General features: G+C 35.7%; 1 protein-coding gene across 6 annotated transcripts in view; it reads right to left on the bottom strand.

Moving 5' to 3' along the window:
- Nucleotides 1–19,546, bottom strand: part of TMEM117 (transmembrane protein 117) — a 490,241-nt gene that overhangs the window by 151,819 nt on the left and 318,876 nt on the right. For all 6 annotated transcript variants that reach the window (XM_045466029.1, XM_045466026.1, XM_045466032.1 and 3 more), the window contains one exon: nucleotides 11,603–11,700. In XM_045466029.1, the coding sequence (XP_045321985.1) occupies nucleotides 11,603–11,700 (98 nt within the window). The remainder of the gene's footprint in view (nucleotides 1–11,602; nucleotides 11,701–19,546) is intronic.

Raw genomic sequence — 19,546 nt, 5'->3', positions numbered from 1 at the left:
GTATTTTTTTTCTGACAATAGCAAAGCTTTGTCCAGCTTATGCATGGAGATACACTGGTCCTTGTGGGCCACTCATATGCCCAGCTATCATGATCAGATTTCATTTAACCTTTAGATTAATAACAAAATATGTAGAACAAACTCAGAGTGCCTCGTTGGATCTGTGACACCTGCCTATACATTCTACCTCTAGCTCATCAAAAACTTTCCTAGGTGCTACTGTTGATAATGCTGCTATAAACAACAGGGTGCATGTATCCCTTCCAATTAGTATGTTTGTATTCTTTGGGTAAATACCTCATAGTACAATTTCTGGGTCATAGGGTAGTGCTATTTTTAACTTTCTGAGGAAACTCCATACTGTTTTCCGGAGTGGCTGCACCAGTTTGCATTCCTACCAATAGTGTCAGAGGGTTCCCCTTTATCCACATCCTTGCCAACATTTGTTGTTTCCTGTGTTGTTAATTTTAGCCACTCTGACTGCTGTGGGGTGATATCTCATTGTAGTTTTGATTTCTACTTCCCTGATGATGAGTGATGCTGAGCATCTTTTCACATGTCTGTTGGCCATCTGTATTTCTTCTTTGAAAAAATGTATACTCATGTCTTCTGCCCATTATTAAACAGGGCGATTTGCTTTCTAGGTGCTGAGTTTCGTAAGTTCTTTATATATTTTGGGTGCAACAATGAACATCAAAGCATTTCAACCTTCAATACAGTTAGTGCATCCATCCCTTCTTGTAAAGAGAGAAAGCACGAGGGAGCTCTGGCCAATGGGGGGAAATGTAGGAACAGAATATTCTGAAAATAAGAGCTGGCATTACAGAATCAGCCATGCTGGCAGAATTTACAGTGGATTAGGGTACCAACAGCAGTAGCAGTCTGGTCCCTGAAAGAAACCACTCATTGATGAGAACTGTCACAAGTCTCAACTTGTCTTGGATAAACCCTCCCCTGCAGTCTTCACCTCCCTTAATTTTGATCAATGGCTCACAAAGTAAACAATGATTCCTTTCTACTTGATGATGGTGAAAAAGTTGCCCTGCAGAGAACATCGGAGTATTAGTTACCAGCAATTCTGGTTTGAAAACCAATCAGTTGTGAGTTTCCAACAGTGACTAATGTACCACAAAATTAAGTTTGTGGGTCACCAATCTCTGAACCAGATGTGAATCACAGTGAATCATGGGTACTAAACAACCAGCTGTACCTTGGCGACACTGAGATTTGTTACTCCTCATTCATTCTACAAAAAGCTGACAGACAATATGATTGGAATAATTTATGTAAAGAATAACCACTATTCTGATATAACTGTCACCTGAACAGAAAATCTTAATTCTCACAGGCAGGTTTTGATCAAAGCACACAAAAGCAAACACTCTTTTTAAGGAGGACTTCTGTGCACCAAAACACATTATTGTAGTAGCATTTCATTCTGAGTCCTCCGCATTGTGGCCACTTGGTAAACATTTGCAGGATGAAGAGAAATACTTCAAAGTATTCCACCAATGGTTCCTACAAGTTGTGGGGAAACAGCAAGAAAGAAAATGTGTGGGCTTTCTAACAGGTCAAGTTGTAGGATGTCTGAAGTTCTGTTACTATGAAAGCCTTGCAACTTTAGTCTACTAGAGACGGTGGAGGGGGGCATGTGTCATGAGAAACAGTGAAGATAGGCAAAGATTGTCACACTCCTGAAATGGGTCAAGTCACTATACTTGGTTAAATGCTGCCTTCTTTCTTCTAGAATTTATGATTTCCAGTTTAATTTTGTGCATTTATACCATTATATGCAAACTCAAGGGAGTTTTTTGAAATAATGACCTATACTTTAGAAACTTAATAAGTATGACTTAGGCCTTATGGCTCAAGGGAGTACTCCATTCAACCAGCAGACTTAAAACTAAAGAGGAATAACTATTCTACCAATTCTTGTTATACAGAAAATCTAATGCGGTATTTCTAAGCCTTTACTGAAGGGCATTTTTCTTTCAAAAATTCATAAATCCAAGGATTACTCTTGGGCTCAATGTTGCTATTTCAGGTTTTAGCAATTGGAATAAAGGCCTATGATAGAGGCATTATTAAGCAATTTAAGACCAGCTTATTTAATTCTTTTTCCTTAAACCTCACTTACCTTTAAGAAATAAAGAAAAGATCCGAAGATAAAAATGTTCAGGGTCAGTAGGGGCTGGAATTATGTCATTGTGGTTATACATCTTATAGTATTTTAATGGAATTTCTAGTTGTAGGTAAAGTATGTAATTTGGAACCAAAATGACTTTTTATTTTCTTTTTTTAAATGACTTTTTAAAGTACTGAAATTAAATATTTTTAAACATTTTTCAGAAAGAATAACTCAGAAACATTACACCTTTTCTTGTAAAGCATCAACTGAATATGAAATGTATATGTGAAAATGTTAAGTGAAAATGTTTATGTTTAATTACTATTTAATCATTTTAATGAAGTCTAGAGAATTTTTCAGAAATATTATAGAGTATGTTAGATTTGAAGGTCCTCACCAAAGTAATTAATTTCACAAAAATGTGCTTCATGCTTATTGTGTGTCAGGCACTGTGCTAAGTCCTTGGAAAACAGTAAGAGGTCATTCTTGCTCTCAAGTACTGTGATATAGGCAGAGATATGTAGAGAATTTAATCACCATTTCCACTTTAGTACATTTCTTTTAAAATTTTAAAGGTATTTTAATTTAAAACCATATGAACTATTTACACTGTACCTTCCTACTAAAGAATGAGAATTACACACATAGTAAATTTTTACCACAGAATTTAATTTAAGAGGCTTTATTTAGTTCAATATCTGTTCAGCAAATACTTTGAAACGAGCTCTCTTTTAGAAATGAATATGCTCTGAACAAATCAATAAATAGCAAACCGGTAAATATTTCATTTTTTTCATTGAGAATATTCATTTCTAAATATATAGACATCCCTTCAGTCTTCTTTCTCACCTCCTGACTATACTCCCTGGTTCTACTTCCTCCTCTCCTAATCACAGCTTGACCCAGTACAGGTCTGGCTGCTAGTGCAATATTCCAGAAAAGCATTCCTGCTGAGGTCACCAGCAAAACACCAGAGACACTTTGCATTTTGACCTTGCTTGTTAGACATCCAGCATTTGACTGCTGATGTTTCTCTATCTCTTGATACTCTCTCTTCTCCTGGCCCCTTTTCATATTTTTCATTCTGTCTTCTCTTTCTCTGACTTCTTTATAGATGCTTCTTCTGCCTGTTCCCAGATAAAAGAGCTCTACAGGTTTTATCATAGATCTTTTATTCACTCAACATCCACTCACATTCCTTCAAAAACCATATGCATGTAGATAACAACATCTACATGAGAGTAAAAATATAAACTGAAATACAAACTTTAGTAATATTTCTGTCTTGGACTTCATTCCCTCATTCTGCAGCTTCAGATGTATATAAAGAATTGTTTATTAAGTATCTCTCTCTCTCTCTCCCCTTCTCTAATTGAAGTATAGTTGACATTCAATGTTACGTTAGTTTCAGGAATACAACATAGAGATTCGGCAAGTACATAGCGTTATTTTATGCTCACCACAAGTGTAGCTACCATCTGTTATCATACAATGCTGTTGCAATACCATTCACTATATTCTATAAGAGACAGTAAAACCTTGGGCTGCAAGTAACTTGTTCTGTGAGTGTTCTGCAAGACAAGCAAACATTTCTAATAAATTTTAACTTGATAAACGAGTGATGTCTTGCAATACGAGTAGTACATGATGCTGAATGTCACATGGTCACAACTGAGACAATGGTTCTTCTCTCTCCTTGTCTCTCTCTCCCCGTCTCTCTCTCTCTCTCTCTCTCTTTCTCCCCCCTCCCTCTCCCCCTCTGCAGGATTGTGGGTTATCATCTCCCATGCCTGGATGCTGGGTCTCAGGCCACAGCGTTTGGTAGATCAGTGATTTTTTAGAATGTTGGAAAGTACCTACAACTGTCACTAGGGTAGTTTTTGTCACTTCAAAGCACCTGTGGACAGTCCTTGGCTTTTCCATACAAGAGTAAGCTTAGGTAAGCTTTGCTTCATTCTAGGTCAGGCTGCCTGTAGATCTAGTCCCTTTCCTCTGCTGCCTTATTGCCAGTTACACTAGATACAGTATATGACAAGAGTTTATTAATATTGTACTGTTGTCAACATCTGTGCGAGCGTATACAATGGCCCCAATGTAGAAAAAGGTCTAAAAGAAAGGCGGTAAGAAGATGATTACTGTGGAAGTTAAGAAGGAAATCATTGAGAAGTATGAATGAGGTATGCAAGTGGCTGAAACTGCAAGGTTTTATAAGAAGTCTATGTCTGCATCTCGTCTGCAGAGGAGGAGGAGAAAAAGGCAGAGGAATCCCTCACTTCGAATAAGATTAGGAAGATGTGTAAAATGTGGGAAACAGTGCAAAATTTTGTAGAAAAGCACCACCCAAATAAGCCTATAGCAGTGCCAGTGATGAATATGTTTAATGACAATGAAATGTCACATTTCTGAGAAATCCTCAAAAGGAAGCAAAGCTAGTGTCATTGGATAGGTTCCTTGTAAAAGTTGCACAAAAGAAAGTTTCTGGGGTGCCTGGGTGGCTCAGTCGGTTAAACATCTGACTCTTGATTTCAGCTCAGTATGAGTTCAAGCCCCATGTCGTCGGGCTCTGTGCTAACAGTACGAAGCATACTTGGGATTTTCTCTCTCCCTTTCTCTCTGCCCCTCCCCATTCACAATAAACTTAATAAAGAAATTTTTTAAAAAAGGTTCTATTGAGCCAAGAGATAGCAATGATCCTGTTAGTGATGGTAAAAGTCATCCTACACAATAACCCTCCTCTCTGTCTCCCTCACACCAGTCATGAAGATTTTCAAAGGTAAGTGCAGGTTACCATTTATTTTCCTTTATATTTTGTATATTCTTTATTATTTTGTATTATATTACAGTATTGTAATCATTTTCTATGAAAATTTTTGGATTGTGGAATGAATCTTCTGAGTTTCCATTATTTCTTATGGGGAAATTCGCTTTGCTATACAAATGCTTTGGATTACAAGCATGATTCTGGAACAAATTATGCTCACAAACCAAGGTTTTACTGTATGTCATCCTGCAGATCTGGGCTTATTACACACCTCCCACCCCCTCACCCCCCCCCCCTCCACCCGCCACAAGACCTACTCCTCTACCACAATGCTCTATCTCAGTCAATAATATCACCATCTGTTCAGTTGCTTAAGCCTAAACATTCAGTGCTACCCTTGAACTTTCCTTTTGCCTCACTCCCGTAACCAATTGCCATGTTTCCTCTCACCTGACTCCTGCTTATCCTGAGATGACACTGAGGTTCTAGTTCATTTACAAAACAATCCCTGGAGCTCTCTTAGCACCACATCATGGCACCCACACCCAAGGCTGGCTTTGCCTGACCCCTCAACACCCTGCATTTCTCATCAGACAGAAAATTATGTTGTCAAGAGTCATTTTCTCTTTCAAAGTTATATTCTCAGTGCCACAGAGACCACCCGATGCCAAGTAACAGCAATCATAATACCATTTAAAACAAAATAATAACTAATACACAGTAGTAAGTAGCAAAGCCAGGACTGAAAGCCACGCAGCAGGCTCCAGACTATGTGCTTTTAACCACTATTTTACATTGCATTCAGCACTTAATAAGTATTTACTTAAATAGTTAATAAAAACATACGTTCTAAATTCAGCAAAATTAAGTCTGGGAGGGCATGTGATTGTGTTAACATGCAGGTATAAATGTATGCCTGGGAGTTACATCTATCATGCATAAATGCAGAATTCACTTTTTAAATGAAAATCTCCAAATAATATGACAATAATGTGACAAGACAGTAATGCAACATCAATCACCTTTTTATCCAGAAGTAGAAAACTTACATCTAGCAAGAGAGCCAGTTGAAGTATATCCTTGGATCTCTCTGTTTAGGAACAGCCACACTTAAATGGAGCCTGTTAACTTTGTGCAGTGTTTAAAATTAAGGTGACTGATTCAATAGGTACAGTTACCTGATTTGGGCTTGAAATGTTATTATGCTTTTCCTCAGTTACAGAGGCAGCTTTTAATTAAAGATAGGCAACTGCTTAACAAGACACGTTGAGATGGAAGGAAAGCTGAAGGCCAGAAGACAAAATTCATCCAGAAAAAAGATACAGGCTAATTTATTATTTGAAAAGTGAGGCAAAGGGTTTTGCATACTATAGTTGTTCCAGAACTTTTCATGAATTTTTGTCTAATGTAAAAATTTTCCTTGTAATTATGACGGAATTATACAGAACATATTAAATTATAATTAGTATCCTCTCCATTATAAAGCAAATAAAATGTAATGCTTTTCTAGTTAAACATGTAGAGTCATAGAATCAGTAGGTTTGATGAAAATTTAGAAGTGATTCCCTTTTTGTCTCCCTGAATGTGAAAATCCTTCTACTGCATCCCTGATAGATTATCTAGCCTTTGCTGGAATACTTCTACTGACAGGAAACCCAGCCTTTCATCAGGCAAGCTCACTCAGCATTGAGAGGCTCACATTATTAGGGACATGAATCTAAATCTGCTTCCATGTGACTTACATTCATTAGCCTATATGTTAGTCTGCTTGGCCTACTATAACAGAATACCACAGACTGGCTGGCCTATAAACCACAGAAATGTATTTCTCACAATTTCAAAGGCTGGAAAGTTTAAGATCAAGGCACCAGAATTTGGTGAAGGTTCCCTTCCTGGTTCATAGCCGATGTCTTCTCACTGTTCTTCACGTGGGGGAGAGGACTAGGGATCTCTCCGGAACCTTTTTTTAATTTAATTTTTAGAAAGAAAGAGAGCACGTGTGTGTGTGTGTGCGCGCGCACGCGCGCGCATGAAGGTGGGAGGGGCAAAGGGAGAGAGAGAGAGGGAGACAGAATCTTAAGCAGGCTCCATGCTCAGCATAGAGCCCAATGGGGGGGCTTAATCCCATGACCCTGGGATTGTGACCTGAGCAGAAACCAAGAGTTGGACGCTCAACCAACTGAGCCACCCAGGTGCCCCTCTGAAGTCTTTTTTATAAAGGCACTAATCCCATTCATGAAGAATCTACCCTCATGACCCAAGCACCTTCTGAAGGCTTCACTTTCTAATACCATCCTATAGGGCATTAAGATTTCAAAATATGAATTTTGGAGGGACACTAACATTCAGACTATAGTAGTCCATATTCTTCCCTCTGGAGCAAAGCAAACAGAATTACTCACTCTTCAATATTTTAATCTTACAGTAGAAAATAGCATTATAGAGCTGAAAAGGATCACACAGAATAACAAAGCCCATCCCTTTTGAAGAAAAAAAGAAAGAAAACTCAAAAGTAGTCATAGAGGATGTACATCTAATTGCATGTTAGGGAGCTATTACCAAACTCCTCAGACTGACATTTCCACTGATTCTTACGTCTTTTTATTACTTTACTATATTTTATTGTTATCATGTTACTCACCCATACCATGTATATTAAGATAATAATTTATTGATTAGCTTTTGTCTGGTGAAAGTTAAACAATTTTGCTAGACTTTACTGATGACCACGATATTCAAAAAAGGAAAAAATAGCAGTTTGTTTCTCAGTTAAGAATTAAGATAATCATGATCAAGAGATGTCTACCCAAACCATTAGAGCACTAGGTAAAGTAGTTTTTCAAATATAAAGATACTAATCACCCAAAAAATAAAAAAAAAAATGGAATGGAAGTGACCAGTTGTACACCCGTGCACAGAGCAACACAGTGCTAACACATTACTAACATTACTAACATTACTAACACATTATAACACTTGCAGAATTTTCCAAGTTCTCCTGGAGCATCTAAGTAATCACAGACCACAGTTTTTACCAAATTCTTTGCCACTATAACACCTGTATTACCATTTTTCCAGCCTCAAACATCAGTTTTTTCTTTCTTTTTTGCCATTTGCTGTCCAGCCTTTAAGACAAAAATTTCAGCCTCCTGTTGTAGCAACACTTAACTTCTTGGATCAATTTCTATATTCAGCAGGATGCAGTTTCAAACAATCCCCACATCTCAGGGCCTTAACATCTGCAAAGGATTATTTCTCACTCACACTATATGATCACTGTGTTGTTAAGAATGCTTGGTTTACACTGGTCATTCAGGGAAGGTGAATGACGAGGGCTCCAGCTAGATGTAAACTTTCAGTTGCTACGAGAAATGAGCTCCCTTCAGTGCTTCTCATTGACAATTAAATGCTTCCACCTAGATGTGACACGTGCCACTTTCACTCACATTTTAATTCGCCAAAGCAAGTCATGTGGTCAGAGGGGGCAGAAAAGTGCAAAACCCTCCTGTGTCTGGAAGGCAAAGTACTGGAGTAATTGTGAAGCCCTAATGAACACCAGATTTTCCAATGCCTCCTTCTGCCCATTCCTCTACTCATCGCAGAAGACTGTCTCCCTTATATTTTTAAATAAAGCTAAACTTTTGGAAAATATTACCCCAAATGCTTCCCATCAAAAGCATACAAATTGTGTCACTAGAGAACAAATAAAATGGGGAAATAGGAGCTAACATATATTACTTGATTTTAATATTTTTTAAATTTATTTTTATTAAAGCACAGCCCGTGCACAATGTTACATTAGTTTCAGGTGTATATTACTTGGATTTTTTTTTTATGTCTGGTTATGCATATGTTTGTTTCAGATACAAGTGAGTGGAAATGATTTTTCATAACCCTTCTGTAAAATAGAACAGTGTATGGAATTAACCTAGGATTTAAATTCTTAGATCTTGTTCTTTTTAATTATCAAAAGGGCTGAGAAAGGGACTTTGGAAGGGAAGTTCTATAAATATTCTTCCCTTTCCCATTTAGTATTTTCAAATACAATCACTTTAGTCTCACCCCCGGCATAAAAGCCTGTGTGCTATAGCAGCTCTGTCTTTGCACAATTACAGAAAGAGACAGGAACCATTTTCCTCAACGTAGAGACATCTATCACGAGGAATCAAGGAAGAACTCAGCCCCACAGTTACAAAGGAAACAGTATCTGACAGACATCTGTGAATTAAAGCAGCTACATGTAGGTAAAAGGTAGGTTTACCAGAACAAAATGGCATGTCGTACTGCTAAAAATGCTGCACATAATCACACTGCAACTTAGGAAAACTTTCTTTGCAAAATTTCTTCTCCAGTACAGGCTGTCCACACTAATCACTGTTCCCTTAACTGAGGCAAAACCAAAAGAAAATACCTCTTTTTGAGTGGGTAACACACAGTGTGTAAATACCATCTTTTGTTACATTTGAAACCTTGCCAATGATTTTTGTATGTTATCTCCTAGAGCTAAAAAAACAAATTCCTTTTATACTTGCTAAATCCCTTTTATCCAAAAAGTATGAACAAAACAGAAGATTTCATTACTTCCCACATAATTTCCATATTCAACTTTGTGCATCAGATTTTCCCTTTTTAAAACCATGAAAACTGTTGACAAGATAATCTAACTGTATGGAAATGGATAAAATAGGAAAAATATTTTTAGAGTGGCTTTTAAATTTTCTTCCAGTTATTTTATGTTCTCCATGATGTGAAATACCACTTTTGAGATACAACAAAAAAAAAATCATGTCTCAAATATATTATCTAATAATCAATAATTTTACAAAAATAATGACTATAAGAGTGTGAATTTATTGAACTGAATTGCTCTCCATTCAAGAATATTATCTGTCAGTGACTAATTAAATTATTTTTATAACATTTAAAATATGCTTTAGGTTATCCATTGTAGCTATGTTATCACATTTGTCAAAAATAAACCCATTTGTATAAGAGCAATTGGTAATATATAGACCTGAGTAATAATGTTCAAGGAAAACATACTAAGATGCTTAAGGAATAATCCAGTATGGATTCCTCGCCTCTGAAACAGCAATTGCAATTAAGAGTAGCTAATGACAATCAGAGGGGTCTTGAGATTACTGTATGCATGGCTCACTTTTGCAAATAGTATGCATGTGACCTGAGTAACTGGCCATATTGAACAATAACCAGCAGCCTGCCTTTGAAGATGCATTAGATAATAGAAAATTTATGTAACCATAGTAAATTAATATTGTTTTAAGATAGATAGCCCATAAAATCTTTTAATATTAGTGTCTATCTTCTTTTAAATTATGATTCTTAAAACCTCTATAGAGGATTCTATAGGATAGAATGACTCCCCAGAATATCACATTCTTATAGAGGACCATTACCTAAAAAAGGATTAAGGGTAATCATTTGGAAATTTGCACAGTGATGTATCATCTGTTCTCCTAGAGGCAGTCTAGTGTAATGATTAATAACTGGGTCTCTGCAGTCAGAGACCTATGCTTATGATAATAATGCCTACCTTATAGGGTTGTCAGGATTAAATGAGTAAATACATAGAATGTTAAATACTTAGCATAGTGGTTGGAGCAAAACATATCTTCAAATATTTCCTATAGTTATTATATTATATATTATTCAGACAAGCTACATGGGGAGCTTTCACACAGGAAAAAAAAATATGAAGGTCAAATGCACCATAAAAATAGGCCACACTTGACTCATAGAGACAAGGTATAAAAAAAGTCTACAAAATCATACTCATTTTTACAACACTATTTGAAATACATTTTGTTTACCTCTAAGAATTGAGTTCAGAATGCCATATATCTCTACCAACATTTAATTCTAGTGTTAAAGCACAAAGATGGCTTAGAATGTTTATTTTGCCCCATGATGTTTATAGTTTGTACATGAAAAGAAGAAATAAACCCCCAGAATTAAATCTAAGAACAAATAACTTTTTTTTTCTCTATCATTTCAAAAGCCAGGTGAGCAGGGTGGAATTTATCAGGCACAAGTGATCATCCATTCCAACACTCTGTGTGTTAGTGCACACCTTTTCAAATATTAGGTTGAATCTGTACTTGGCCACTGCCCTTCTTACTGTCTATTCTTATATCTTCTGTTTAAACTTCTTCAATTACACATCAATAGTATTGACTCTACAAACAACAAAGTTCCATAAGACATGGATTTTTTTTTTTTAATTGCAATGATTGGTCTGGAGAGCTAAAGGAAATTACGTAAAGAAGGAATGCCAATGAACCAGATGTGATTTGTAAATAGGTTCCCTCTCTGTACAACTTCTTCAAAGCAAAATTATATCCTGTCAAATGTACTGGAAATTTAGAATTTACTGGAGACATTTTTATGGCAGATTTCATTGATGAAAATTATAGCTTGTTTTTGCTGAATAAAAAACTTACTTACCTCTGGTAAAATACGTATTATTTTATTAGTAAATGTATCTCTTGAAAATGTGCATATGCAACAATGTGTAAGCAGAAAGTAATTCATAAAATAATTAGGATTATGGTTTTAATCATCTTAATGGAGCATAATATCCACTAGAAATGGCTCTCTACATAGAATTCTATATATCTAAAAAAACTACATCCAGCTCAAGTTCTTTGTGAATGATGGAAGGCTAAAAATCGATAAATGAAACACTCTCTTACCAGAATAAAATGATCCTAACATTTCCTTTCTTCCAGAAAGCTCTTGCAGATTTTCCCCAATCAGGATAGGGTTTGTCCTGAAGCATCATATCAGTGACCTGAAGCCACAAAAGGAACTTATTTAGCACTTTCAGAAATCTTACATTCAGGTTTAAATATGGATATAACTTAACGCTTTATTGAGAATATGTAAGTATTTTAACACTTAAACATATACAGAGATAAAATTAAGAAGAATATATTTCCTCAGTTCAATTTTTTTTGCAGTTCATTTGACTTTACAAAATGAATGAGCAGATTGAAGGTCGTCTAACACGTCAAGTACTGAGACTTTTTTAAAAACATCGATCAAGATTACCTTACATGAGAAGGCATCTTTAAGATACCATGAATTTCTTCATAGAAGCAAACCATACATAACAAATAAAATACCATACTTTTTGCTTGTCTAAATCAGAAACTCCAAAATCTAAATATTTCTTTGCATGTATAGATTATTAACTATATCACTAGTCAAAATATTACTTCCTTTGTCTCTGTTTTTTTTTTCAATGTTATGTGAGGAATGGGACTTGACCCAGTTTTACAGCATATTTTAATAGCCTAGCATTCTCCCACCTCCATGCCATCTGCAGTCCTACATCTTTTTCCAAAAATGTTCTACCTCTCTTTCTCACCTGCAGATTCTGCCCATCTTCTGAGGCCTAGGCAAAGTCACATCACCACTGTGATGCCCTCACTGCCCCTCCAACTAGTTCTGGATCCATCTTTCCGATGTCCCTTATTGCTTTCTACTTTCTATTTGACTTACTTATGTACATTTGTTCTCCCTCCACTAGGCTTTAAAATCCTTAAAGGTGAAGATTTGTCACTATATCCCTTTGAATAGCTAAGGTTCTTTTATATAAAAGACCGCAAAATATTTGCCTAAAGAAAAAATAGCAAAATGATTTGATATAAATGCTTGTTTTTAAAAATGCATTAACAAAATAAATTTCTCATTGGCCACATCCCACATTAATGGTTTCAGGAAATGTCCAAAGTATTATACACAACCTACTATAAGAGCATTTTTAAAAATCTGATGGGATGGGTAATGAATTTCCTTCTTTCCTCTAATAAAGGAAAACATATTTGGTGTATGTGTATACACACACAAACACACACTTCTTCCTTTTTCCAGGATATCTACCTTCCCTTCAAGAGAAGAGGATATTGTTCCATTAATTGGATTTTTATTTATTTATTTATTTTGAGAGGGAGAAAGAGAACATCAGCATGAGAGGGGCAGAGAGAAAGGGAAAGAGAAATTCCCAAGCAAGCTCTGCACTGTCAGTACAGAACCCAGTGCAGGGCTTGAACCCACAAACAGCGAGATCATGACCTGAGCTGAAACCAACAGTCGAACACCTAACCCATTGAGCCACCCAGGCACTCCTCATTAATTGGATTTTTATTTAATGACATTCAAATTCAAATAGGGCCAATTCAAAATTAAGAAAATTTATATGGAATCAGATATACTGAATTGAGTAACGAAGAATTTTCATCATCCATTAAAAAATACCTCTTTCTTGGTGTTAATATAATATTGCACTCACATGTAACTTCCAACAATGGCCTGACCTGGAATGGGTGAGATTTAATCATTTATGGTGACAGATTTTGATTCGGTGGGGAGTCCTTCTGGATCAATGACACCTTCAGTAGTACTAGACTTTCTGTGGAAGGCACATCAATTCTCAAGCAAGCCCATCTTATTGTGCTATACAACATCCAAGAAATGGTCTCTGGAAACATTCATAGCATGCAAGAACACAGGCTCATTTAAAATGCAATCAGAACAGAGGTTAAGGAGCCCAGTCTCCAGGAGATAGTCAATCTTAATTCTTTATATTGTTTCTCAACATAATTTCTTGGACTAGGACTCCCACATTACTCCTGGTTGATGAGAACCAAAGAAAGTTCACTGATCTTCATGGAGTAACACTGCAGATTTATGCCAGCTCTAACATAGGGCTTACAATCATTTTGTGTGAGGCAGCTTTGAATCTTCAAATCAACAAATGCCATAAATAGTTTTAATACGAACCCTCAGTTAACTCTTTGAAATCATTAATTATATTGATAATTGTGAATGCAACTAACATTTAAAATTCAAAAGGGAACAACATTGATTTCACTTTTTAAAAAAATTTATGATTTTCTCATCTATTTTCTTCTTCCCAACAATTTAAAATTACAACTTTTTACTTTCTTACTCTAATGTACATGCATTGTATCTTCAATCAAATAAAATTCATGATATTTGTCAAAATGAACAAAGGGAGATGACAGAATAAAATTTAACCATGGGGCACCTGGGTGGCTTGTCGGTTAAGTGTCTGACTCTGGATTTCAACGCAGGTCATTGGATCAAGCCCCATATCAGGCTCTGTGCTGACAGCATGGAGCCTACTTATGATTCTCTCTCCCTCTCTCTCTGACGCTCTCTCTCTCTCAAAATACGCTGTCTCTCTCTCTCTCTCTCTCAAAATAAATAAAAATTAAATTAAATTAAATTAAAAATAACCATGAATCAAGTGAGTTACACTGTTACTAAAAAGTGAATAAAAGCAAAAGTAGAAAAATTTAAATCGCATGTATTCTTGGGCATAATAAGAGTTTTATATCATACCTTCCCTTGAGGAAAGAATTGTTATTCTTCCAAACAACAATTTCATCCACTACTCCTTTGTAACTTTTTTGAATAGCAAGTCTTGTGTCCATTTTTATTTATTTATACAAAACCTCAAGGTTAAGTAAATACTTTAATAAATATTTCATGTTATACCAGCTTCTTAAAAGATTTAATTAATTCTGTTCAGCAATATTCACCCTGTTCCAGAAAAAAAAAGTCTACACGGTAATAAATATTTCCAAGGAACAGAATGATTACTGTGTAGATTTTATTCAATTTTCAATGTTTTCTCCAGGGCACTTTCTGAGAAATACTTATTATATTTTCTAGAAGAAGGCAATCTGCTGCTATATGACCAATAATTATAGTATCATGTTTTGTAAAAATGACATTGAAGGATAAAGAATTTTCTCAGGAAAATGACAAGATGAGGCAAAAAAAAAAAAAAAAAAAAGAACCACACACGCACACACACACACATTTTTTTTTTTTTTTTTCTGATGCCAGACAGCTGGTCTTTTTCACTCCCCAGCTCCAACTCTTTATTTTAAGTCATATCATCAGATCAATGTCAGGTCACTTGCAGCTAAATTGGCAGGAGCAAAGACAGTCATTAAAGGGATGCATTCAATAAAGAAAAAATCCAATTACCTTCTGCATTAGAGAAATCAAATTCATTTCTGTTGGTGGTCAAGGACAGTCTTTGTGGGAAAAGATGCAGGAAAGGCAGGACTCAAGACCATGCACAAAGGGTGCTATGTAGCATAAATATAATGCAAAACTTGTTGATGCTTCTCCCAGAGGAAGATTATTAGAATTTGAAATTGCAGGTCTTTCTTTCCAAGCTAGGAAAATTTAACTCTTTGAGTCTCATAGATCTTGTCACTCTCCCTTTCCTCCCTATGAGGTCTGTGCACAAAACTCAGAACTTCATTACATCCCTTATCACATTATGCCTTGTCAGGTAGTCTTTCTCAGTAAAATATAAGCTACTGTAGGGCATAGGTATTGTACAATCTGAGCACGAGCATGAATGTTGAGATTTCAAAGTCAGTAAATGATTGTAAAAGCAATTTATCTCTACAGAAATCTAAGTGGAAACTTTGCTCCCCTAAGTGGAAGCTGAGCAGATAGGACATGGGGGTAAAAATGGCAACAGAAAGACAGCAGTGACAACAGCAATACCACACGTTTGCTATAGAGCTTCATGGATTACAAAGCTCCTGGAGGTATTTTTCTTAATAATTGTCATAGCAGCCTTATAAAGTAAGTTGCTATTTTCCACTTTCCACCAATGGAGAAAGAGAAGTCAGCGAGATGAAATAACCCATCAGGATCACACACGGAATGCACTGTTATGTGGACCAGTTGTGGAGACAGCCTGCCGGCTGACTTCTGAGTTTTTTCTCTTACTAGCTTTTTATTTGCAACAAAGGAAATGTGCAACAAAGTAATTAATCTCTCTGAGCCTCAGCTTCTTATTCTCCATGTATGGACACACAGTAGGTATTAGCAGATGTTACAAGAATTATTGATGTTTTTTTTTTGTTATCTAAAACTTCTACCCAGGGGCGCCTGGGTGGCTCAGTCGGTTGGTTGGCCGACTTTGGCTCAGGTCATGATCTCAAGGCTGGTGAGTTAAAGCCCCACGTTGGGCTCTGTACTGACAGCTTGGAGCCTGGAGCTTGCTTCGGATTCTGTGTCTCCCTCTCTCTACCCCTGCCCCACTCGCACTCTGTCTCTCTGTGTCTCAAAGGTAAATAAACATTAAAAAAAAATTAAGACTTCTACCCATTTAGTCAAGTATAAAGACATTAAACAATTGTTTGTAGGCTACATTGCTCTCATGGCCTGCATTTGCTTTATGTGACTGCGTTAAATGATTGGATTTAGAGTCAAAGGGTTTGACAATCAGTCTCATCTCTTCCATAAAGACAAGACTATAAGATACTGAACTATTAGAAAATGATAAAGATAGAGCATAATGTTAAAATATGTCCAGTCTAAAATTGCTATAAAAAAATAAAACTTATTGCCAAAGGCTGCAATAATCTAAGAAGGCTTCACAGAAGATTTGTATAATAAAACTGACCACTGATTTGTATCCTGTATCATTCTCCAATTTTGCCAGGTTTTTCTTAGCTTGATTATAAACTACGCACACACAGGTACTACATACTATATCTCTAGTCTTACTTGATACGGTTTTAGGTTAAGCATGTGATATTAATGAAAAATATTGATGAAATAGAGATAAAAGATCATAATATAATAATAATAACCGTGGCTACATAGTGCCCCTCTTGAGGTAGTTATTATATAGCAGAGTATCATTTAAGAAAAATAAATGTTATTCTCTTAACAAGCATATACATTAAGGATATTAATGAACAAGCATATACATATAATTTTCCATGCTATTTTGCAAGTTATTTCATTTTAATAATATATTTTGAACATAATCATATATCAGTACATATATAGCTATTTAAATAGTTTCTTCTTAGGCAAGGTTTCAATTGTATAGAGCCAGAGTTAGTCTCTGGAAAATTCTTCTAAATCTTTAAGGTCATATATGCAAGAAGCCTGATAGAAGTTTCCTTAAATTTTAACACAACCCTGAAATTTTTCATATAATTGTAAATAAGTTTTAAAAATGAAAGAAACCTTTCTAGACATCATTAATTAAAAATAAATTTTAATTTAAAATAAATAAAAAATTTCTTCTTTCTTTCTTCTTTCACCATGCATTTACTATGTGCTTTCCACTGAAATACAAAATGTTTCCATTTGGTTCTAATTACTACCTTTATAATTAAAGTTCATTTAACATATATATTATTTATTTCAATTTTTATTTACTCCCTAGTATGAGCATTGACTTATTTCATTTCTGCTGTTTCTCCCTCTGCCTTCTCTCCCTCCATTACCCTACTATACTTATATTATTTTACCCTATTAACTTTTTGACTCTTTGAATATCTTATGTCCCTTTTTTATTTATCATCTTTAAATAGTATCTTCTTCCCTCATCTATAAAGATGGGAAAATCAGAACATTATGCTTTCTTACACTATTCATCATTTCTGTGTTGTTAGGGTTTGGGAGCATTTCTCTTAACCCTGGTTCTACAGTTAAATTGACTCAATGATCTTTTTCAGTACTCCTGCTGGAGTTTTCCCACTACTTTCAAAGTTTGTACTTTGTTCTACAACACATTCTTCAGGAAAGGGCATGAGAGCAATGTAGCCTACAAACAATTGTTTAACATCTTTATACTTGACTAACAATTAGACTGAGTGTAAAATTATTGAGTCATTGTTGTTGTTGTTGTTGTTGTTGTTTGTTTGTTTGTTTAGCTTGGCATCAAAGGCACGGCTTCACTTTCTTAATACTGTTGAGTGATAACATGGAGAAATCTAAGATAACTCAAAATGGGATTTTTTCCCCATCTTTACAGGTGAATTGGTTTTTATTGCTTAGATGCCCAAAGTATTCTTTTTTCTATCTTGAGTATTACAATTTTGCTAAGTTTATTGATGGTTGTCTGTCACTTTTCCAGGCATGATTGGTGCTTTCAACCTAAGGATTCAAGTTTTTCTTTACTCTGTTAACTGTTCTGAGAATCCTTAAGTATTATTTTTCTTTTCCTTTATTTTAGTTCTATTGTTTAGTTCTATTGTTAGAGAAACAATTCTGCAGACACTGGTTGTCTTTGTCTTCTATGTGTATCCTTTCTAACTTTAATTTCCACTCCCTCAGTTGTGTCCCTTACCTTGATTTTGGGTGTGTCGATTAATATTTGTGGAGAGTCTAATTTGACCTTTATTTCTCTAATTTTCTTCCTTTTGCATTTCTTTCCTGAGCCTACCATTCCATTTCATCCTCTGTTGTCTCACAACATGAGATCTCCAAACTCTTGTACCATTGCTTTGGAAACTTATAAAGACAATGACTTCACTAATTGTTTTTTAATTCCCTGGGGTTTTGTTAATCACAATTTTCTTCTGCTCCATAGTATCATTTTTCTGGTGAAAGTTCTTCACCTGCTACTGGATTTTCTTCTTCTTTTCTGCCTCTGTTATTCTTAGAGACAAAGTTCTCATGCTGGTTCCTTTGGAGTTGACTGCCATCTGAATGACATGAGTTTTTCCTGGACTAGCATTCTGCAAGAAGCTCATATTGGTTGCGGGGGGGGGGGGGGGGGGGAGGGCGCTGCAGGGGCAGGGCCCACTCTCAATCATCATCTCCCCCCCATCCCTAATGCTCCAGACCTCTCAAGAAATGCCACCTTCCTTGGAGAATTATCCAAGAGATAAGTCGTCACCACATCTCCTCTTAGCATTGTCTTGAAACTTAGTGATAGTCACTACGTTTGGCAATCCTCCATCATGAAGATTGTGCTTCAGAGTTAAAGATATGATTTAGTCTTATTTATGATAAAGTTAACATCTCCGATTCTTATATTCCATGTTCTTTGGGATGGTTGCCAAAATATTCCTACTTTCAAATGAAAATTCTATATTGCTATTTAAAGTGGTTATTAAAAGGCTTATTTATGTGACATGTATTTTTGGCAATTTTGAGGCCATTTTGTCAAAAGTGATTACTACATCTGTGATACTCTCGTCTGTTTAAATGGTACCTATCAGATGACCTAAATAACATGTAAAACCAGCTTTTAATCTAAAACCTTGTTTTAGATTATCTTCCCCAAATACAACTTTGTTAAAAATAAAATAATTAAACATAATACGAGATTTTGTAGGGATTTGAACATAAGGCAGTTTCAGATTTTCTGGGAGAGGATTTTGCAGAAAAGTTTTGCTTTATATTCAGCGTATGTCATAATATAAAATTTTAATTAGGTTATCTGGCTACCCATATCTATTATATAAGTGAAATGTGAAAAGTATTTAGTCAATGGAAGGCTAAGTGTTCTATGAGAGCATTTCATACGTAGAAATTTCATCTCTTAAAGATAATAGTGATAATGGTCTTCCAGTAGTATGATAGTGTCTTCCATTTATCTACAGCAAAATATGCCACCAGCAACTGATGATTTTCATGGATATCTATAATTACTTTTAAACACCTGGATAATTGTTATCATGACCAAGATATTTTTGTTTTTTAGTTCCTTGTCCACTTAAGAAAGCTAATTCAGACTATCAAAGATACATCACCCCATTGGGGCGCCTGGGTGGCGCAGTCGGTTAGGCGTCCGACTTCAGCCAGGTCACGATCTCGCGGTCCGTGAGTTC

The sequence above is a fragment of the Leopardus geoffroyi genome, chromosome B4, assembly GCF_018350155.1.
Source record: "Leopardus geoffroyi isolate Oge1 chromosome B4, O.geoffroyi_Oge1_pat1.0, whole genome shotgun sequence".
Taxonomy (NCBI): Eukaryota; Metazoa; Chordata; class Mammalia; order Carnivora; family Felidae; genus Leopardus; species Leopardus geoffroyi.
This window is presented reverse-complemented; position numbering and strand designations above follow the sequence as displayed.